The 23,205-nt window shown below is 41.7% G+C and overlaps 3 protein-coding genes across 3 annotated transcripts in view; 1 reads left to right on the top strand and 2 right to left on the bottom strand.

The window, feature by feature from the left end:
* tg (thyroglobulin) overlaps nucleotides 1–23,205 on the top strand; it is a 46,907-nt gene that overhangs the window by 3,738 nt on the left and 19,964 nt on the right. The window contains exons 2-12 of the mRNA XM_037783523.1: nucleotides 16,452–16,730; nucleotides 17,663–17,771; nucleotides 17,890–17,987; nucleotides 18,227–18,382; nucleotides 18,521–18,680; nucleotides 19,077–19,183; nucleotides 19,288–19,431; nucleotides 19,838–20,023; nucleotides 20,165–20,661; nucleotides 21,011–21,395; nucleotides 22,481–22,519. Of these exons, the coding sequence (XP_037639451.1) occupies nucleotides 16,661–16,730; nucleotides 17,663–17,771; nucleotides 17,890–17,987; nucleotides 18,227–18,382; nucleotides 18,521–18,680; nucleotides 19,077–19,183; nucleotides 19,288–19,431; nucleotides 19,838–20,023; nucleotides 20,165–20,661; nucleotides 21,011–21,395; nucleotides 22,481–22,519 (1,951 nt within the window). The 5' untranslated portion in view covers nucleotides 16,452–16,660. The remainder of the gene's footprint in view (nucleotides 1–16,451; nucleotides 16,731–17,662; nucleotides 17,772–17,889; nucleotides 17,988–18,226; nucleotides 18,383–18,520; nucleotides 18,681–19,076; nucleotides 19,184–19,287; nucleotides 19,432–19,837; nucleotides 20,024–20,164; nucleotides 20,662–21,010; nucleotides 21,396–22,480; nucleotides 22,520–23,205) is intronic.
* On the bottom strand, nucleotides 2,208–5,374 carry LOC119496410 (B-cell receptor CD22-like). The gene is made up of 3 exons (XM_037783693.1): nucleotides 5,088–5,374; nucleotides 4,451–4,825; nucleotides 2,208–2,927 (listed from the first exon to the last, which is right to left on the bottom strand). Exons 1-3 carry the CDS (start codon nucleotides 5,137–5,139, stop codon nucleotides 2,620–2,622), a joined length of 735 nt encoding a protein of 244 aa, XP_037639621.1. The 5' UTR covers nucleotides 5,140–5,374; the 3' UTR covers nucleotides 2,208–2,619.
* On the bottom strand, nucleotides 7,461–13,785 carry LOC119496402 (B-cell receptor CD22-like). Its single transcript, XM_037783682.1, has 6 exons — nucleotides 13,494–13,785; nucleotides 12,858–13,232; nucleotides 11,063–11,332; nucleotides 10,461–10,563; nucleotides 9,403–9,448; nucleotides 7,461–7,868 (listed from the first exon to the last, which is right to left on the bottom strand). The coding sequence occupies exons 1-6, from the start codon at nucleotides 13,543–13,545 to the stop codon at nucleotides 7,842–7,844; spliced, it is 873 nt and encodes a 290-aa protein (XP_037639610.1). The 5' UTR covers nucleotides 13,546–13,785; the 3' UTR covers nucleotides 7,461–7,841.

The following is a 23,205-nucleotide window of genomic DNA, read 5'->3' as shown; positions in this document are numbered from 1 at the left end:
TAATCACACATTTTTTATCTGTTCAAAATGTACCTTTAAAGGGAGATTTGTCAAGTATTTAATACTCTTATCAACATGGAAGTGGGCAAATATGCTGCTTTATGCAAATGTATGTACATATTTATTATTGGAAATTGATTAACAACACAAAACAATGACAGCTATTGTCCAGAAACCCTCACAGGTACTGCATTTAGCATAAAAATATGCTCAAGTCATAACATGGCAAACTGCAGCCCAACAGACAACAACAGCTGTGAGTGTGTCAGTGTGCTGACTTGACTATGACTTGCCCCAAACTGCATGTGATTATCATAAAGTGGGCATGTCTGTAAAGGGGAGACTCGTGGGTACCCATAGAACCCATTTTCATTCACGTATCTGGAGGTCAGAGGTCAAGGGACACCTTTGAAAATGGCCATGACAGTTTTTCCTCGCCAAAATTTAGCTTAAGTTTGGAGCGTTATTTTACCTCCTTCATGACAAGCTAGTATGACATGGTTGGTACAAATGGATTCATTAGGTTTTTCTAGTTTCATATGATTCCAGTCTTCACTCTAGCTTTAAATCTGAGCTGACTTTGTCAGCCCTAATATGTATCTGACTCATTAAAATAACAGTAAATACTAAATCTTGTTGTTGTAGACGAGCGTTAATTTCTCATGAAATGTAAATCAAAAGAGCTGAAAGAGGAAATAGGACATTGTTGGTTTTTATCAGTTATAAATAACAGAAATGTACCCGTCAGTGTCGTCATCCTCTGACAGAAGGCAGGTTACTGTTTCTGTACAACATTTATAAGACATAAGACATGGTTTATTAGTGAGGTAATCTTCACTCTATGCTGTTGTTCCGTAAATCACCTCCTTTAATCGCCATAACTGCCATTCAAACAGTAGCATTTGTTTTTAGATGAGATCTGTTCACCATCAGCAGTTTTTTAACAGGAAGTGATGAAAGGCAGGGCTGAACGCTCAGAGACCATCCATGAAGACATGAAGGTTGAATATATTAATATTAAATGTATTAAAAATATAACAGAAATGATGTTTGTCAGTGACTCACCGGCACAGTCACGTCTTTCCGCTCTTCTTTCTTGCAAACACACGTCCTGTAAAGACGGATGTAAAAATAGTCGGTGAGTAGAATCTAACATTATTTTAAATGTATTAATAGTTTTTTTTAATTAATAGGTAGAAAAAAGGTCTTTGGGGAAATATCAGAAATGCTCCTTTTCATCTCAGCCAGCTTTGTTTGATTGACAGCAGCCGGCAAGCTTCCAGAGTGACGCTGTCACACCGTAGCGAACGAGAGAGTTCTGGTGTTAGTGCCGTAGAGAACGAGAGAGTGCAGGTATTAACGCCGTAGGGAACAAGAGAGCGCAGGTGTTAACGCCGTAGGGAACGAGAGAGCGCCGGTGTTAACGCCGTAGGGAACGAGAGAGTGCAGGTATTAACGCCGTAGGGAACGAGAGAGCGCAGGTGTTAACGCAGTAGGGAACGAGAGAGTGCCGGTGTTAGCGCCGTAGGGAACGAGAGAGTGCCGGTGTTAGCGCAGTAGGGAACGAGAGAATGCCGGTGTTAGTGCCGTAGGGAACGATAGAGTGCCGGTGTCACACCGAAGGGAATGAGAGAGTGCCGCTTCACGCCGTAGGGAACGAGAGAGTGCCGGTGTTAGCGCCGTAGGGAACGAGAGAGTGCCGGTGTCACACCGAAGGGAATGAGAGAATGCCGGTGTTAGCACCGTAGGGAACGAGAGAATGCCGGTGTTAGCGCCGTAGGGAACGAGAGAATGCCGGTGTTAGCGCCGTAGGGAACGAGAGAATGCCGGTTTTAGTGCCGTAGGGAACGATAGAGTGCCGGTGTCGCTTTGTAGGGAACGAGAGTGCCAGTTTTAGGCCCTAGGGAATGAGAGAGCGCCGGTGTCATGAAGACGTGCTGTGTGCTGTAGCAGAAAAAGATGAATCTAGACTAATGAGTCATGAATACAGGCACATGAAGGAGCAGAAACTGCATGATAAAGGATTTGTATTTGTTTTTTGCAGGTTAAAGTTACCTTTTGATGACAATGGATGCCACTATGATGATGAGCACTGTGTGCAGAGTGAAGAGAACCAGACGAACAGCCAGCAGTGGGTCAACTGTACAACTGTTTGTTTCTGTGAAACAGATCAGATGGACAGTGAGCAGTTGGACTGTAGACGTTAAACATCAGAAAGAACCACAGTCCTCTGAAATCTGATGTTATAATTTAGATTCAATCATTTCTCATGCTCTTCATCAGCAGATGTTGTTTGCCCAGTAGTCATGAAGTTGTACAAGTTCAAATGTCCTTTTCTTCTGAGCACTTTAGTGATGAAGACTGAAGATCAAGTGATTGAAAGCACCAGAGCAGCTAATTAATTTACCTTGAGGTGAGATTGCTGTTATCAAATACGAGAATCAATATTAGCTTTACTTTTATTGTTTTTCATAATTTACTCTTTTAATTACAATTTGGACCGAGTCAAAACAAACACAGGGAATGTGTTGGTGATGAAACTCTCCTGGTTGAATCATCAGAACAAAACGTGAACAGCTGTGTTAGAAAATATCTGCTTCTTTGATTAAAAAGTCAAACCTACAAGAAGAATCTACAGAGAAAAGTGATAAACAAACCTTCCTCTTCAGCCTCCACGTACAGGCTGTACGGTGGGGACAGTGTGCTGGCGTTCTTCAATCCACAGGTGTAGTTCCCAGAATCCTTTGCAGCCAGAGCGGTGAACTGGAGGACGAGGCCAGACTCAGAGAGGGCGTGGCCATCTCTGAACCAGGTGAACTTCAGTTGGTGGAAAGTACACTTTCTAGTAGGTCTACAGTTCAGAGTGACTGAGTCACCTTTTTTAGACTCTCTGTCACTGGAGCTCTCTATCTTCATTGGAGTCTGATCTAAATGAATCAAGTAAAATACATTTTCATTATAGATCTCCTTTGTTCTATTCAGCAGTATGTAGTTTGAGCAAAGTAAAGTGACTTTAAAGTCACATACTGATGTCTTCTAGGTATAGACGCTAATATTTTAACCCTCTGAGACCCACAGTAGACCCGTTTTAGTCTTTTTTAGGGGGGTCCAGGGGGTGTTTAGGGGGAGATAGCAGGTCAATAGTAGATGTCACATAGAAGCTGTGTACATCATCTGAAAGTTGGGAACCTGAAGATTAATTTGAGATGCAGCTCAGCACTGTGTGTCAAGTTGTTCTAGTCATTAATCAGAAATAAATATGAATGAATAGTGAAAGTGTATCAGGGTTTAGAACATTATAATAGAAGTATATGATGGTCATCCTCATGCTCTATTATGGCTCAAAAGTTGTTGCAGCAATTTTTGGGTTGATACCATTTGTTACACAGATTTGGTGCTAAATTGAACATTTTTTAACCCTGGAGAATTGATAAAAATAATCAATAATCTCTCCAAAATACCACATTAAGACACCAAGACCTCGAGGAACACCATAGAAAAAGCCATGCTGTGATTTGGTTTCAAAACTTTTGACATTTGGAAATTTCTACAAGAATTGCATTTTTCTGCGATTGGATGGCGAGCACTTCTGTTGTGTAAACTGCTCAGAAACCCCCTTATTGTCAATCTAGCTAGGAAAGCCATCCATCCTCTGAATGCTCTAGGTATCTAGTTTGTGGCTGTAAAGTTTCATGAGGCTGTGATTATCCTAGAGGTCACCACAGGTCATTTTATACAGCGAGGTCAATGAAATGGCTCCTATGGGGACTAACATCATCACACATGAATACAGTTAGGCTCATTGGATCCACACGAGTCTCAGTTTTACAGTGATACCCAATTTATGTAATTCAAGACTGTTTAGGGACCCCAGTATGCAGAAATATTCAAACACACCATTTTAGAATATGAGGAAATAACACATTTATACTGCATTCAAAAACTTGCATGTGATTATCATAAAGTGGGCATGTCTGTAAAGGGGAGACTCGTGGGTACCCATAGAACCCATTTTCATTCACATATCTGGAGGTCAAAGGTCAAGGGACCCCTTTGATAATGCCCATGACAGTTTTTCCTTCCAAAATTTAGTGTAACTTTGTAGCTTTGTATTTGTCCTGCTAGTATGACATGGTTGATAACAATGGATTCTTCAGGTTTTCTAGTTTTATATGATACCAGTATCTTCACTCTAGCAAACTCAGCCTGCAACAACCTCTGAAAGACAGAATAGTGGCCGAGACCGTCGGCGGGCCGTCGGAGTGTTAAGGGGTCAGTAGATGCTGTGGTTATACTGGTCAGCCTTTAGGTGTGACTGTTTGTGAATGTGTGAATATGAACAGGGCGTTCCTACATAAGAGAGCCTGGCTCTCAGTGCTAAATAAAGGCTGAAACAATATAAATTATTATTGATATTGTTTTTGATAGCATTATCATACGATGCTCTTACCAGTGACGGTGACTTTCACTCCTGGTTGTCGGCCAGTAAAACTTGCTAACCTGTTGTTAGCTTCCATTCTGAAGCGAAGAGTTCCTTTATCTTCCTTCTGTACATCTGTGATCTGTAAAGTGCAGTTTCCCTTCATGTCTCCCAGGTATCTGTAACGAGGGTTGTTGTTGGTTAACTCGCTGTCGTACACAGACGGAGTTCCGCCCTGACAGATGTCATGGTTCCGGCACCAGATGACTCTGATGATCTCTATTAAAACCTCTCTTCCATTGTCCATGACAGATTTAAGTGGTGTGAAGGTGCAGGGGAGGGTGACAGTCGATCCTTTCACAGCACAAACAGGATCTGGATAGTTCACACTTTGACCCACAGCACCTGGAAAAACACAATGATCATAATTTCATTATAAATTATTAGATAGTCACTTTAATATGATATAAAACAGAGAAAAGCAGGTAATCATTTTCTGACATTTTTGTATGAAAAATTACTTTAATGATTAATCAATTATCAAAACCGTTTCAGAGCCGAAACTTCAGAAGCAGAGATGTTTCTGGATTTCATCAGTTTGATGTGAAAATGTGACAAAAACATCAGTAAAGATATTAAAGTAACAAAAATAAAGTCCATGTCTTACCAGCCAGCAGGAGCATAAAGCACCAGGTAATCTTTTTGTCCCAAACTGCCATCCTTACTTTAATGAGTTGATTTAACTTGTTCTTGTTCAGATGTTCGATCAAACTACAGCAGTGGTGAGAAAGACACTGACTGTGATTGTACCGTGGTTACAATCTCACTTCCTCCAAAGTGTCTCAAGTCGTCCTACTTGTCAGATGAACAACCGGCGGTTTGTCAACTGTATTATTTGTTCCTGAAAAACAGATCAGAGGACTGTAGACATTAAACTGAACTGATCAGACATCAGGAAGATTCACTCTGTTATCATTTTCTATAAGTCCTCCAAAAAGACCCAATAAGTACACAAGGTGAAACAAACACAGGGAATTATTATAAATATTAATATTTCTTAGCAAAAATGAATTTTGATTTCAGTTTAAGTACAATATAGAGTTGCAAAGTGGGAGCAGATATATATTTATTTTCTTCACATACTGTTCCGTCTGTTCTGAAAGAAAAACCGCAGAAAACATTTCCCCTCTCAGATCTTTGATGTAATCTGTCACTATCACAGAGGTGAAGAGAAGAAAGAGATAACGGAGCGAAGCAGAGGGGAAGTTGTGGACAAGCGTTAATTTGTGTAATGTTTTTCAAAAGAACGAAAGAATTTGCCGAAAGAACGATGATAATATATTAGATTTATATAGCGCTTTTTAGTGATCTCAAAGACGCTTTAACATAGTCGGGGGGAAAACGGTGTGAGACAGACAGGAGACGAACGACAAAAAGCGACATACACAGGCACAATCACATACATACACACGGACTGATGGGTAGTGTGAGGGGGGGGGGCTATGGGTAAGCAGATGAGAAAAGATGTGTTTTGAGGCGGGACTGGAATGTGGTGAGGGAATCGGAGTCTCGATGATGACACAAAAGACGAAATTATGACATTGATGTTTATCAGTTATAAATAACAGAAATGTTTTCCATCACTGTCATCATCCTCTGACAGAATGCAGGCTCCTGTCTCTGTGGACCTTAATTTACTCCCAAGAGATGGTTCATTTGTGAGGTAATTCTTCACTCTAAAGGGCCTTTAATAGGGCTGTCAAAGTTAACGCGACAACGTGTTGACACAAATTTGTTTTAACGCCAATAATTTCCTTAACACATTAACGCAACTTAGGATTTTTAGGTTGTAGCCGGATCATGTGAAACTATAAAACCTAGTGAATCCATTGGTACCAACCATGTCGTACTAGCTTGTTGTGAAGGAGGTTAAATAACACTCCAAACTAACGGTGAATTTTGGCGAGGAAAAACTGTCATGGCCATTTTCAAAGGGTTCCCTTGACCTCTGACCTCCAGATATGTGAATGAAAATGGGTTCCAGGGGTACCTACGAGTCTCCCCTTTACAGACATGCCCACTTTATGATAATCAAATGCAGTTTTTTTAATGCAGTATAAATGTGTTATTATCTCCTATTCTAAAATGGTGTATTTGAATATTTCTGCATAAGCTTTAATCACACTGTAGGTCTTGAGGTCTGTTTTTATAAATATACAGATAACAGGAGTGTAAGTCATGTATTTGATACACGCATTGATGGTTTTTAATGCTAACAAATCTGTAAATTGGCTATAATCCTGTGGTTGGGTGAGTTAATTATGTTATTATCATTATCAAATCATCTTCCGGTTATTTTCTCCATTAATTATTTAGTCAATAATATGAAGAAAATTGTGAAACATGTCTATCACAGAGGAAAACTCTGAGGTGACGTCTTGTTTTGTCCCACCAACATCCTAAAACACCAAATATATTCAGTTTACTATCATCAGAGATTAATCAAAACCACCAAATATTAGTGCAAAACCTTTCTTACTGATACTTTCTTAAATACCAAGTTTTTTTCACTGAGTCTGGTGAGCAGCAGTCAACTGAAACAAGCAAGCTAGAAGTATTTTTATTAGATTACAGAGATGCATTATGTTATATTCATGTCATAGAATATAAAATGTCGTAAAAGTATGTATAAAAGGATGCACAAGCTAAACAATATATATATTTTTTAATCTTTAAAGTTCCTCATATTAAATTAGATATTCAAATCCAAGACTCCATGTTTTGATGGCTGCACCGTTTCATCAGATAGAAATATTATAAACATGTTAAAGAACTGGACAGGGCTCTAGACTAACTTTTCCAATGGCAGCACTTGTAATACCAACCTTCCCAGTTGGTCGCACCAGCACATGATTTGGTCGCACCCTTTTTTTGGTACAGCATGGTATTAATCAGTGGTGGGAAGTAACTAAGTACATTTAGTCAAGGAACAATTTTGATGCAATCCACTACAACTCAGAGGGAAATATTGGGCTTTTATTTGTTTTATGTTTTTTAATTTTGCTTTTATTGTGACTTTGGTAAGCTAAAATAAGTAATTACAGGAGCCCGCTTCATTTTTTGGAACAAGGTAACAGCTGTATGGATCACATCATGCGCTGTGCATCGCTACGTACATGCGTATGGCGTTTACGTGCTGAAACTATTAACTGAAGCAAAAAAAAAAGCATTTGCCAAAAGAAAAGTAGACATTAACTACAATATTCATACACATACAAACAGACTCAATATATGTTTGATGTCCTGTAAATCCTATTAACTACAGAGAGATTCCTGCTGGGTGAAACAACCACCGATCAACGTTAGAGCAGATATGTTACAGATGATAATATCAGACAGTCTGGCCTCGTTCCTCTGGACGTCACAGCTCCTCGATGAAGTTTGGAGGCTGAGACAGAAAGCAGAGTTCAAACAGAACAGGAAAAGTTAATAAACCAACAACACACTGATGAGTCTCACCAGTAGTGATAATCTAAAGTTTGTCCTGAGGGTGGCGCTAGAGGACAGGTCATGGGAACACCCTCTAACCTTACTGGCTCAGGTGATTTTTCTCTCTATTAATATAAAAATAATCATAACATTTTAATTCTGATGGGCAATTCAGCTTTTAATACTGTTTTTATTATGTGTTTTGGTTGAGTTAATATCATGCATGTGCATGGCCGATAACTCTGGCTGTGGGTTATGTGGATGCAGATATTCTTGGGCCTTTTTATGTTAAGTTTTTATGGCTCCTATCAGAGTCCTTTTAATATTGATTCTCTGCTGATACAGAGTCTGATACTTTAACCTAAATGTTGATTACATATGTATCAGGACTGCCAATCGATTCAAATATTTAATCGCATGATTGTCCATAGTTAATCACGATTAATCACACATTTTTTATCTGTTCAAAATGTACCTTTAAAGGGAGATTTGTCAAGTATTTAATACTCTTATCAACATGGGAGTGAGCAAATATGCTGCTTTATGCAAATGTATGTATATATTTATTATTGGAAATTGATTAACAACACAAAACAATGACAAATATTGTCCAGAAACGCTCACAGGTACTGCATTTAGCATAAAAATATGCTCAAATCCTAACATGGCAAACTGCAGCCCAACAGGCAACAACAGCTGTCAGTGTGTCAGTGTGCTGACTTGACTATGACTTGCCCCAAACTGCATGTGATTATCATAAAGTGGGCATGTCTGTAAAGGGGAGACTCGTGGGTACCCATAGAACCCATTTTCATTCACATATCTGGAGGTCAGAGGTCAAGGGACCCCTTTGAAAATGGCCATGACAGCTTTTCCTCGCCAAAATTTAGCGTAAGTTTGGAGCGTTTTTTTACCTCCTTCATGACAAGCTAGTATGACATGGTTGGTACAAATGGATTCATTAGGTTTTCTAGTATCTTCACTCTAGCTTTAAAACTGAGCTGACTTTGTCAGCCCTAATATGTATCTGACTCATTAAAATAACAGTAAATACTAAATCTTGTTGTTGTAGACGAGCGTTAAATTCTCATGAACTGTAAATCAAAAGAGCTGAAAGATGAAATTAGGACATTGTTGTTTTTTATCAGTTATAAATAACAGAAATGTACCCGTCAGTGTCGTCATCCTCTGACAGAAGGCAGGTTACTGTTTCAGTACAACATTTATAAGACATAAGACATGGTTTATTAGTGAGGTAATCTTCACTCTATGCTGTTGTTCCGTAAATCACTTCCTTTAATCGCCATAACTGCCATTCAAACAGTAGCATTTGTTTTTAGATGAGATCTGTTCACCATCAGCAGTTTTTTAACAGGAAGTGATGAAAGGCAGGGCTGAACGCTCAGAGACCATCCATGAAGACATGAAGGTTGAATATATTAATATTAAATGTATTAAAAATATAACAGAAATGATGTTTGTCAGTGACTCACCGGCACAGTCACGTCTTTCCGCTCTTCTTTCTTGCAAACACACGTCCTGTAAAGACGGATATAAAAATAGTCGGTGAGTAGAATCTAACATTATTTTAAATGTATTAATAGTTTTTTTTTAATTAATAGGTAGAAAAAAGGTCTTTGGGGAAATATCAGAAATGCTCCTTTTCATCTCAGCCAGCTTTGTTTGATTGACAGCAGCCGGCAAGCTTCCAGAGTGACGCTGTCACACCGTAGCGAACGAGAGAGTTCTGGTGTTAGTGCCGTAGGGAACGAGAGAGTGCAGGTGTTAACGCCGTAGGGAACGAGAGAGTTCTGGTGCTAGTGCCGTAGGGAACGAGAGAGTGCAGGTGTTAACGCCGTAGGGAACGAGAGAGCGCCGGTGTTAACGCCGTAGGGAACGAGAGAGCGCCGGTGTTAGCGCCGTAGGGAACGAGAGAGTGACGGTGTTAGCGCCGTAGGGAACGAGAGAGTGCAGGTGTTAACACCGTAGGGAACGAGAGAGTTCTGGTGTTAGTGCCGTAGGGAACGAGAGAGTGCCGGTGTTAACGCCGTAGGGAACGAGAGAGCGCCGGTGTTAGCGCCGTAGGGAACGAGAGAGTGACGGTGATAACGCCGTAGGGAATGAGAGAATGCCGGTGTTAGTGCCGTAGGGAACGATAGAGTGTCGGTGTCGCTTTGTAGGGAACGAGAGAGTGCCGGTGTCAGCGCCGTAGGGAACGAGAGAGTGCCGGTGTTAGCGCCGTAGGGAACGAGAGAGTGCCGGTGTCAGCGCCGTAGGGAACGAAAGAATGCCGGTGTTAGCGCCGTAGGGAACGAGAGAATGCCGGTTTTAGTGCCGTAGGGAACGATAGAGTGTCGGTGTCGCTTTGTAGGGAACGAGAGTGCCAGTTTTAGGCCCTAGAGAATGAGAGAGCGCCGGTGTCATGAAGACGTGCTGTATGCTGTAGCAGAAAAAGATGAATCTAGACTAATGAGTCATGAATACAGGCACATGAAGGAGCAGAAACTGCATGATAAAGGATTTGTATTTGTTTTTTGCAGGTTAAAGTTACCTTTTGATGACAATGGATGCCACTATGATGATGAGCACTGTGTGCAGAGTGAAGAGAACCAGACGAACAGCCAGCTGTGGGTCAACTGTACCACTGTTTGTTTCTGTGAAACAGATCAGATGGACAGTGAGCAGTTGGACTGTAGACGTTAAACATCAGAAAGAACCACAGTCCTCTGAAATCTGATGTTATAATTTAGATTCAATCATTTCTCATGCTCTTCATCAGCAGATGTTGTTTGCCCAGTAGTCATGAAGTTGTACATATTCAAATGTCCTTTTCTTCTGAGCACTTTAGTGATGAAGACTGAAGATCAAGTGATTGAAAGCACCAGAGCAGCTAATTAATTTACCTTGAGGTGAGATTGCTGTTATCAAATACGAGAATCAATATTAGCTTTACTTTTATTGTTTTTCATAATTTACTCTTTTAATTACAATTTGGACCGAGTCAAAACAAACACAGGGAATGTGTTGGTGATGAAACTCTCCTGGTTGAATCATCAGAACAAAACGTGAACAGCTGTGTTAGAAAATATCTGCTTCTTTGATTAAAAAGTCAAACCTACAAGAAGAATCTACAGAGAAAAGTGATAAACAAACCTTCCTCTTCAGCCTCCACGTACAGGCTGTACGGTGGGGACAGTGTGCTGGCGTTCTTCAATCCACAGGTGTAGTTCCCAGAATCCTTTGCAGCCAGAGCGGTGAACTGGAGGACGAGGCCAGACTCAGAGAGGGCGTGGCCATCTCTGAACCAGGTGAACTTCAGTTGGTGGAAAGTACACGTTGTAGTAGGTCTACAGTTCAGAGTGACTGAGTCACCTTTTTTAAACTCTCTGTCACTGGAGCTCTCTATCTTCATTGGAATCTGATCTAAATGAATCAAGTAAAATACATTTTCATTATAGATCTCCTTTGTTCTATTCAGCAGTATGTAGTTTGAGCAAAGTAAAGTGACTTTAAAGTCACATACTGATGTCTTCTAGGTATAGACGCTAATATTTTAACCCTCTGAGACCCACAGTAGAGCCGTTTTAGTCTTTTTTAGGGGGGTTCAGGGGGTCTTTAGGGGGAGATAGCAGGTCAATAGTAGATGTCACATAGAAGCTGTGTACATCATCTGAAAGTTGGGAACCTGAAGATTAATTTGAGATGCAGCTCAGCACTGTGTGTCAAGTTGTTCTAGTCATTAATCAGAAATAAATATGAATGAATAGTGAAAGTGTATCAGGGTTTAGAACATTATAATAGAAGTATATGATGGTCATCCTCATGCTCTATTATGGCTCAAAAGTTGTTGCAGCAATTTTTGGGTTGATACCATTTGTTACACAGATTTGGTGCTAAATTGAGCCATTTTTTAACCCTGAAGAACTGATAAAAATAATCAATAATCTCTCCAAAATACCACATTAAGACACCAAGACCTCGAGGAACACCATAGAAAAAGCCATGCTGTGATTTGGTTTCAAAACTTTTGACATTTGGAAATTTCTGCAAGAATTGCATTTTTCTGCGATTGGATGGCGAGCACTTCTGTTGTGTACACTGCTCAGAAACCCCCTTATTGTTAATCTAGCTAGGAAAGCCATCCATCCTCTGAATGCTCTAGGTCTCTAGTTTGTGGCTGTAAAGTTTCATGAGGCTGTGATTATCCTAGAGGTCACCACAGGTCATTTTATACAGTGAGGTCAATGAAATGGCTCCTATGGGGACTAACTTCATCACACATGAATACAGTTGGGCTCATTGGATCCACATGAGTCTCAGTTTTACAGTGATACCCAATTTATGTAATTCAAGACTGTTTAGGGACCCCAGTATGCAGAAATATTCAAACACACCATTTTAGAATATGAGGAAATAACACATTTATACTGCATTCAAAAACTTGCATGTGATTATCATAAAGTGGGCATGTCTGTAAAGGGGAGACTCGTGGGTACCCATAGAACCCATTTTCATTCACATATCTGGAGGTCAAAGGTCAAGGGACCCATTTTGATAATGCCCATGACAGTTTTTCCTTCCAAAATTTAGTGTAACTTTGTAGCTTTGTATTTGTCCTGCTAGTATGACATGGTTGATAACAATGGATTCTTCAGGTTTTCTAGTTTTATATGATACCAGTATCTTCACTCTAGCAAACTCAGCCTGCAACAACCTCTGAAAGACAGAATAGTGGCCGAGACCGTCGGCGGGCCGTCGGAGTGTTAAGGGGTCAGTAGATGCTGTGGTTATACTGAGCAGCCTTTAGGTGTGACTGTTTGTGAATGTGTGAATATGAACAGGGCGTTCCTACATAAGAGAGCCTGGCTCTCAGTGCTAAATAAAGGCTGAAAAAATATAAATTATTATTAATATTGTTTTTGACAGCATTATCATACGATGCTCTTACCTCTGACGGTGACTTTCACTCCTGGTTGTCGGCCAGTAAAACTTGCTAACCTGTTGTTAGCTTCCATTCTGAAGCGAAGAGTTCCTTCATCTTCCTTCTGTACATCTGTGATCTGTAAAGTGCAGTTTCCCTTCATGTCTCCCAGGTATCTGTAACGAGGGTTGTTGTTGGTTAACTCGCTGTCGTACACAGACGGAGTTCTGCCCTGACAGATGTCATGGTTCCGGCACCAGATGACTCTGATGATCTCTATTAAAACCTCTCTTCCATTGTCCATGACAGATTTAAGTGGTGTGAAGGTGCAGGGGAGGGTGACAGTCGATCCTTTCACAGCACAAACAGGATCTGGATAGTTCACACTTACACCCACAGCACCTGAAAAACACAATGATCATAATTTCATTATAAATGCTTAGATAGTCACTTTAATATGATATAAAACAGAGAAAAGCAGGTAATCATTTTCTGACATTTTTGTATGAAAAATTACTTTAATGATTAATCAATTATCAAAACCGTTTCAGAGCTGAAACTTCAGAAGCAGAGAAGTTTCTGGATTTCATCAGTTTGATGTGAAAATGTGACAAAAACATCAGTAAAGATATTAAAGTAACAAAGATAAAGTCCATGTCTTACCAGCCAGCAGGAGCATAAAGCACCAGGTAATCTTTTTGTCCCAAACTGCCATCCTTACTTTAATGAGTTGATTTAACTTGTTCTTGTTCAGATGTTCGATCAAACTACAGCAGTGGTGAGAAAGACACTGACTGTGATTGTACCGTGGTTACAATCTCACTTCCTCCAAAGTGTCTCAAGTCGTCCTACTTGTCAGATGAACAACCGGCGGTTTGTCAACTGTATTATTTGTTCCTGAAAAACAGATCAGAGGACTGTAGACATTAAACTGAACTGATCAGACATCAGGAAGATTCACTCTGTTATCATTTTCTATAAGTCCTCCAAAAAGACCCAATAAGTACACAAGGTGAAACAAACACAGGGAATTATTATAAATATTATTATTTCTTAGCAAAAATTAATTTTGATTTCAGTTTAAGTACAATATAGAGTTGCAAAGTGGGAGCAGATATATATTTATTTTCTTCACATACTGTTCCGTCTGTTCTGAAAGAAAAACCGCAGAAAACATCTTGATGTAATCTGTCACTATCACAGAGGTGAAGAGAAGAAAGAGATAACGTAGCGAAGCAGAGGGGAAGTTGTGGACAAGTGTTAATTTGTGTAATGTTTTTCAAAAGAGCCGAAAGAACGATGATGACACGAAAGAGGAAATTATGACATTTAATGTTTATCAGTTTATATATAACAGAAATGTTTCCCATCACTGTCGCCATCCTCTGACAGAATGCAGGTTCCTGTTTCTGTTGAACTTAATTTACTCCTAAGAGATGGTTCATTTGTGAGGTAATTCTTCACTCTGAAAGACCTTTAATAGGGCTGTCAAAGTTAACGCGATAACATGTTGACACAAATTTGTTTTAACGCCACTAATTTCTTGAACACATTAACGCAACTTAGGATTTTTACGTTGTAGCGGGATCATGTGAAACTATAAAACCTAGTGAATCCATTGGTACCAACCATGTCGTACTAACTTGTTGTGAAGGAGGTTAACTAACACTCCAAACTAACGGTGAATTTTGACGAGGAAAAACTGTCATGGCCATTTTCAAAGGGGTCCCTTGACCTTTGAACTCCAGATATGTGAATGAAAATGGGTTCTATGGGTACCCACGAGTCTCCCCTCTACAGACATGCCCACTTCATGATAATCACATGCAGTTTTTTTATTGCAGTATAAATGTGTTATTATCTCCTATTCTAAAATGGTGTATTTGAATATTTCTGCATACTGGTAGGGGTGGGCGATATATCAAAAATATAGTCGATGTATCGCGGCTTGTCCCACGTGCGGTATATAAGATGACTATATCGCGAACATCGAATACAAATTGTCATGTAATGTTTTTAAGCCATCCCGCCGGCATGAGACTCGTTTTGGCATTTCCTCCTGTCCCTCCTCTCTCCTCCGGTTCCCTCTCACACACACACCTCAGAGACTCCGCCACCATCCAGACCTCTCTCGTGGGCCAGTGCGTGCAGCATTTTACCTGCACAGAGAATTATGAGGCGGCCGCCTCCGTCAAATATCGCCCTGCCTCCAGCTCACGACAAAACTCTGACGGGTGTCTTCATGGAAAACACTATTTTCTAACAAGCATTGCACTTGATGGATTTTAGTCATTTGTAACTGCATTTGCGGCATTACGCCGTTGTGTTTTGGTTTTCTGCCGGATTTCGGCCGGATTGCAGCAGTGTTACTGCTGGTAACTGCTGTTTCTGCTGGTGGTGTGGCTCCGCGGGGCTCGCTGTTCCCTCTCTCGCTGCAGGGAAAATTTTACTTTTTGCATGTAAGATTAAAATTGTTCCAAAAGAAACCACTAATGAATATAAACAAGAAGATTTTAATGCAGACATATGCTGCAGGGACTAGAAGAATCATCATATTGGTGTGATTGTATGCATCAAAGGGTTAAATTGAGCATTTATGAAGTGCTTAGAGGATATTTGAAAATATTGCAATATATATCGTGTATTGCGATATTGCCTAAAAATATCACAATATTATTTTTAGGCCATATCGCCCAGCCCTACATAATAGGGTCCCTAAACAGTCTTGAATTACATAAATTTGGGTATCACTTTAAAGCTGAGTCTCTTGTGGATCCAATGAGCCTAACTGTATTCATGTGTGATGATGTTAGTCCCCATAGGAGCCATTTCATTGTAGTGAGACCATTTTTTTGAAACTTGACCAAACTGTATAAAATGACCTGTGGTGACCTCTAGGATAATCACAGCCTCATGAAACTTTACAGCCAGAAACTAGAGACCTAGAGCATTCGGAGGATGGATGGCTTTCCTAGCTAGATTGACAATAAGGGGGTTTCTGAGCAGTTTACACAATAGAAGTGCTCGCCATCCAATCGCAGAAAAATGCAATTCTCGCAGAAATCTCAAAAGGTTTTTGACACCAAATCACAGCATGGCTTTTTCTATGGTGTTCCTCAAGGTCTTGGTGTCTTAATGTGGTATTTTGGAGGGATTATTGATCATTTTTATCAATTCTCCAGTGGTAAAACATGGTTAAATGAATCACTAAATCCGTGTAACAAATGGTATCAACCCAAAAATTGCTGCAACATCATATACTTCTCTCATAATGTTCTAAGCCCTTATACACTTTCACAATTAACAATTATTTTAGATTTATGACTAGACCAACTTGACACACAGTGCTGAGCTGCATCTCAACTTATTCTTCAGGTTCCCAGCTTTCAGATGATGTACACCACTTCTATGTGACATCTACTGTTGACCTGCTATCTCCCCCTAAAGACCCCCTGAACCCCCCTTAAAAAGACTAAAACGGGTCTATTGTGGGTCTCACGGGGTTAATGTAGGCTACGGTCAGTGAGGACACCTGGTCCTCAGGTGAGACCGCTTCAGTGTGCTGGAATAAGAACAACAGACGTCACGCTGAGCACTGACCACCATTCACCTGTGTTTCAGAGATCTTTTCTTCCAATCAGAGGGCTTCACGGCCCGCTGGCCGCCTCCTGAGTGGCGGTCGAGGACTCCTGGTTCCACCGAGACGGACAGACGAGGACGGAGAAGAGGAGGGAGGAGGGATGAAGGTGTGTCGGTCCTCCTCACGGTGACTCAGCAGGTCTGCAGGTTTATAAAGAGGCAGCGATGGTCCGTCTGTCACCACGGATACGATGGCCTGGCTTCTCCTCATTGCCTGCATCCTGGTCTGCTGCCCCGAGCTGCTGCAGGGCAAAGCTTCAGGTAAGCACACCTGGACCAGTCTGACTGTTGTTAATGTCACAGCTGCACAGTTTTCTCTTTATCTTTTTCTATGTGTTCTCTGCAACCTTATTTAACGTGTAAGTCTGGCGTTATTTCATATTTTTCACACCAACATCATATTAGTCCGTCTCTCAATACTGTCTGACTTCCCGTCTATGGCTCTCAGCTCCGAGCCCATTGGTTCTTATAAGTGCTGGGATGATACACCAATCTCCTGATTTGATACTATCACGATACTTGGGTGCCAATTCCATATGTGTTGGTATTTTTAAGTATCGTGAGTCGATATTATGATTTATTGTAAGTTAACTTTTTTAACACTAGACCATGGGGAAAAGTTGAATCATACACTTCTAGGGACTTTTAATTTGGACAATTTCTAAATGAATCCAGTAAAAATGTTTGATTTTCAGCATGTATGTAGTCAGAGATGTCCTGAAGTCAAATATATCAGTCATTGTCATTATTTATTAAATTTTTTCCAGCAACCCAAAAATCAAAGAATAAAGACATTTCCCTCACAAATAAGTAGTATTTTATTTTAAATTTATAAATGATATGAAATGTTTTATACTTCTGTTGAATATAATATAATCAATCTTATTTATGTATATGTATTTTGTATATACAGTTGCCTTTGTTAACACCTTATTTTGAAAACTGGACGTGGTCCCACTAGTTTACTTCCTCTAACTTCTTCAAGGTCGTCGCTAGCTCTCCCGTCAGCTCCGTTCTCTTTATACATCCATGGTCAGCTCCATCGGGGCCGTTTAAATGCATTTAACACAAATGTCAGTATATCTAATGTATGATAAAAAATGTGAGATTAATCACGATTAACTATTTTAATCGATTGACTGCCCGAAATCATTTATAATTGTTTATTGTTATTGTTTCCTGTTGTTGTCCAGAGTATCAGCTGGAGTCAGAGACCCTGAGCCAATGTGAGTTGCTTAGGGGTGTGGCTGTTGCCAGGCAACAAGGTGACGTCCCTCACTGCACACACAATGGCAGGTTCAGGTAAATATCTGTAGCCTAATATTTCCTGCTTCTTTTTCTATATCTATGTTAAGGAATGTCATTGTATCAGCATGTTTAAGCAGTGAGTGTGTGCGTGTGTGTGTGTGTGTGTGTGTAGGCCCGTGCAGTGCAGTGGGCGGAGTCATGAGTGTTGGTGTGTTGATGCTGAAGGTCAGGAGGTCGTCGGGACTCGAACCAACAGCTCTGCTCCTCACTGTGAGAACCACAAAAACACTTTAACACATGTTTAATGATCAGGGATGTTACAGGTCATATATATATATATATACTGTATATATGACCTGCAACCTACTGACTGCAGAAGGTTGTGTTTTCGTGCCAGTTTATTTCTTAATACAGTAAATATATTACATATTGATCCTTCAACGTTTAACTGAAGGAAAGACAATCTGATCTAACTGTCTGTCTCTCTCTGCCTGTCTGTCTGTCTGCAGGTGCGTCTCCCTGCCAGCTGCAGTCGGTGCTGCAGTGTTCTCCTTCAGGACTCTTTGAGTCAGTTCAGTGTGAGTCCAGCAGGGGGCAGTGTTGGTGTGTGGATCAGGACGGCATGGAGCTCTACGGGACCAGACAGACCGGGACGCCTCAGCTCTGTACGTACAAACACTACTGATATTACTGATAACAATGATCATACTACTACTACTACTGATACTACTGATACTTCTGATACTCCAACAAGAAAATGCAATTTGTATTTAAATGCCTACCTGTTGACCTTTGACACGCAGGCCCTGGCGGCTGCGAGGTGAGGTCGAGGCGTCTCCTGCACGGCTCCGGGTCTCACTCTCCTCCTCAGTGTGCTGAAGACGGCGGCTTCCTGCCCGTTCAGTGTAAATTCATCAACATGACCGACAGAGCAGAGCTGGACCTGCTGCACACCTTCAACAGGTAGCTCACCTGTCTGTCTGTTATACTGCATTCAAAAAACTGCATGTGATTATCATAAAGTGGGCATGTCTGTAAAGGGGAGACTCGTGGGTACCCATAGAACCCATTTTCATTCACATATCTTGAGGTCAGAGGTCAAGGGACCCCTTTGAAAATGGACATGACAGTTATTCTTCGCCAAAATGTAGCGTGACTTTGTAGCGTAGCTTCCTAGCTTGAGAACTCAGCCCACAACAACCTCTGAAAGACAGAATAACAGCAGGGTCCGCCGGCAGGCCGTCAGAGTTTTAAGGGTTAAAATAGAGTGTATATCTGTGTATTTCAATGTATTTCATGGTGTACATCTGTGTGTATGTGTGTGTGTGTGTGTGTGTGTGTGCGTGTGTGTTGTTTCAGGTTCCCAGAAGCCTTTGAGACGTTCAGTAGTTTCAGGAAGTTTTTTCCGACGGTTTCGTCCTTCTGCTTCTGTTCAGACAGCCGAGGCAGAGAGCTGGAGAACACAGGTACACACACACACACACACACACACACACACACACACACACACACTGATGATGATGATGATGATGGTTGGTGATGATGATGAAGGTGTGAACTTCCTGTCCAGGTGTGGAGCTCCTCCTGTCGGAGGTGTACGACTCGGCGTTCTCCGGTCTCCGGTCCGACCGCTCCTTCTCTCAGACCAACATCTACAGAGTCCTGCAGAGGAGGATGCTGGGAGTCCGCCTCACCCTCACCGGACACTTCAGATGTAAGCTACATTCACTTCAACTGGTTCAAACTGGTTTCACACGGAGCCAGTCTTTTAGTACCATTTAAGGTGGTTGCAGTGGACAGGACTGGACTGGTTTTCTAAGCTTGTGAACGTAGATGGGAAGTGGAGAAAAACTGAAACTGGTTTAAGATGCTGCTGCGTCCACACAGGTGTACACAGTTGGATTCCCCAAATTAAACTTATAGGCTTATTTAAACTTATTTAAATAGTCATGTCCACATAAACACTGGTTTAAAGTAATTTTGGCAGAGGTAAACTGGTTTAAACTACCTTAGAGTGTTAGACTGTCCTTTTTAGTAAACTTCAGAGGTAACATCTGGACCAGTAAACACTGGTTTAGACTGGTTCAAACAGATATTCGACCCCTCTCTCTCTCTGTCAGGTCCCTCTCCCTGTGAGGAGGAGCGGCGGGCAGCGATGGAGGTGTCCAGCGTTGGCGTCCCTTCCTGTGAGACCGGAGGATCCTTCACCCCCAGGCAGTGTCAGCCGGGGGGGCAGTGCTGGTGTGTGGACCCCACAGGGAGAGAGCTTCCTGGGACGCGACAGCACGGAGACTCCCTGGTCTGCAGTGAGTATCCTGGAGGTCTGGGGACCCAAACAGTTTGTTCATGGCGAAGCAACATCCACAAAACATCCACGACAGCTGCTAATAACAATTATTAGACACATATAACTTATTTTTCCTGTCTTCCTCCTCCTCCTCCTCCAGGTCCAGGTCTTGCTGACTGTCCCTCTCAGCGTCGTCTGGCTCTGTCCCGGCTGTTCTCCGGTCCTGTTGCTCCTCCTCTCCAGACCTCCTCTGTCAGAGCCTCCTGTCTCTCCCTCCTCCGGCCTCTCAGGGAACTCCTGCCGGTGGAGGCGGACCCGACCTCCTTCTTGTCCCGCCTGGTCGAAGTCGTCCACGGTCTCTTCCCCTCGGTGGGCGGGGCTCTACAGGCTCTGGCCCGCTCCTCCCCTCGCCGTTTGCAGGAGAACGTATTCGGAGGGAAGTTCCTGAAGAACGCCGCCTCCTTTAACTTCAGCGGAGCGGTGGGATCTCGAGGAGCTCTCGGTCTGGACCGGCTCACCTCTCAGAGCGTCAGTATCCAGAAGAACCGGGACCTGGTCCAGTCTGTCAGCAGAGCTCTGGAGGACCCGGCCTTCCTCTCTACCCTCCAACACACACTGAGGAGCAGCAGCAGCTCACACTCTTCCTCACTGGAGCAGGTCAGACACAACTCATCCTCATCACCTGATCACACACCTGATCACATACCTGATCATATACCTTATCACACACCTGATCAAACACCTGATCAAACACCTGATCACACACCTGATCACACACCTGATCACACACCTGATCACACACCTGATCAAACACCTGATCAAACACCTGATCAAACACCTGATCACACACCTGATCAAACACCTGATCAAACACCTGATCACACATCATACTGGACAGATGAACAGGATGGGTCAGAGGTCAATGTCACTGACACATTTAGTTTGATAAGAGCTGCTTCTCATCGTGGCTGAACCTGAACCTCATTAAACTCTCCCTGTTTTCCAGGTTCTGACTCCTCTTCTGCGTTCCTGCTCCGGAGACGGGGACGAGGACACAGTGGCCATCTTTGTCCCCAGCTGCACGTCCAGCGGTGGTTTCCAGGACGTTCAGTGTCGGGGTGGAGAGTGCTGGTGTGTCGACACTCAGGGTCAGGAGGTCACGGGGTCGCGTACCGCCGGCGGTCGACCTCGATGTCCGTCCCGCTGTGAAAGAGAGCGAACGATGGCGCTGAAAGTGAAAGGAAATATGGCGGCAGGTGCTGAGATCCACGTCCCAGCGTGCTCGGAGGACGGAGACTTCCTACCGCTGCAGTGTGTCGGATCCCGCTGCTTCTGTGTGGACGCAGAGGGGAAAAAGATGACTTCTGGGTCAACAGGAGGCGCCGTCACCTGTAAGATATCACACTGATCACAAGATTTTACGTATTATTATATGACTACCAGTTTAAATTGAGTCTCCTTAGAGCCTGCAGTGTTCCTTACAGCCACAACATCCTGATGACTTATCTGTTCTTAAGCTGTGTTCACACCTTTTTACTCGCGCGAATTGGACCGCCAGTATCATTTGTGTTCATTCGCTTTAGACGCGCCGGAGAGAAGGAGTAGCTTGTCTCCATAGGTACCAACGACTTTTCTTTCCTCCATTTCCTCCATCAACCATGGAAGAAATAACCACTCTTGCTGCTTTGTACATGTTGTGGAAGTCCCAGATATGTCAGAAAACCAAACATCGTCGTGTCTAGGTTCATAATATCATCCGGTATTCACATACAGTACCATTACACTGACTGTATCGAGCAGCCACACGTCACTACTGCGGTATGAACCCAAAATAAACAGATTGTGCTGTGATTTAATATCAATAAACAGATCAAAATGATGCTGAAATAATGACACATTGATGTTGATTTGTAAAAAGTCTGAATTCAGGCTTTGTCAGGTCCGGTGCCAAGATGACAAGGAAACAACTTTTAAAATGCTTGTTTTCTGAATGGAGTTTGGATGGATCAGTGCCAGGTTATGCAGCTGCTCCATCAACACTCAACATAAAGTCATCTAGGCATAAATACGGCAGCAGCGTTGTTGTTTCTACCATAGACAGTCTGTGGTTTCTACACAGAGTTTGGTCCGGTCTCTGTACAGATATGATGTACTATCGTAGCTCTGGGTGACCACAGACACATACAAGATTTATTTCCCCCATATCTGATTCAACAACGTCAGGACGTCAGTGACGACAGGAGGATGATTTCAGCGCTGAGAGGCTTTCACCACACAGCGTCACGTGAATTTTGAGTTGTAATATTTCAAGTCCAGCAAATACGCGTTTATTCACTTCTTTGCATTGACTTTGTATGTAATCTCTCCGTGCGAAAACTTTGTGTGAATGCGTCTTTAAAGGGTTCCTGAGTAAAACCAGAATAATATAGAAATCATATCTTTCAGTCACAAAGTGTTTTCTTCTGTTATGTTTCAGGTCCAAAGGGAACAACACAGAAGCTTCGGTCCTCTGCAGGTCAGATAAAACTAATTAAACCAACACTCACCTCTGTGAAACATCAAGATATATTTAATGTAGATACTGAAGAAGTGCAGGAAAATACACTGACTGCTGCATGCAGAGTCTCTGAGAAGTTTCTATATTTTACACATTTATGGGATTATTTCCTCTCTGTTCTCTTGTTACTGCTGAATACGTCGACTAATCAAAACCAGCGTGGTGACGCTCCTTGTGGTCATCTCCTATTGGCTGGTCTTTTCTATCGTCATCACTAATGTTTCAGAGCCTGTTAAAGACGTTATAATATATAAATGAACCATCTTGTGACAATATAAAAAGAGAACAGGAGTAGAAATGTCTTGTTTATGTGTTATTATATCTAAAATAAAAAAGAAAGATTATGATCACAACCTTTAGGTTTAGGTGAGATGGTGGTAAAATAATGTTTCATTTCCTTCAAAGCTTTCTTTGTTTATTGGAAGATTTGTTTGTATAAGTGAAATTATACCATAATAATAATAATAATAATAATTAGTTTTATAATGAAGAAAGCATTATGATAATTAGGACAGTACCTGTTTTCACCTGCAGATGTCAGGCATTGAATGTCTATATTTGATGGCATTTTGAGCTAAAAAATATAAAAAGTATAATCAAGAATAAATATAATAAAATAGTGAACCGTGTGATTTCCATGCAAG

Source organism: Sebastes umbrosus, chromosome 11 (genome assembly GCF_015220745.1).
Source record: "Sebastes umbrosus isolate fSebUmb1 chromosome 11, fSebUmb1.pri, whole genome shotgun sequence".
Taxonomy (NCBI): Eukaryota; Metazoa; Chordata; class Actinopteri; order Perciformes; family Sebastidae; genus Sebastes; species Sebastes umbrosus.
This window is presented reverse-complemented; position numbering and strand designations above follow the sequence as displayed.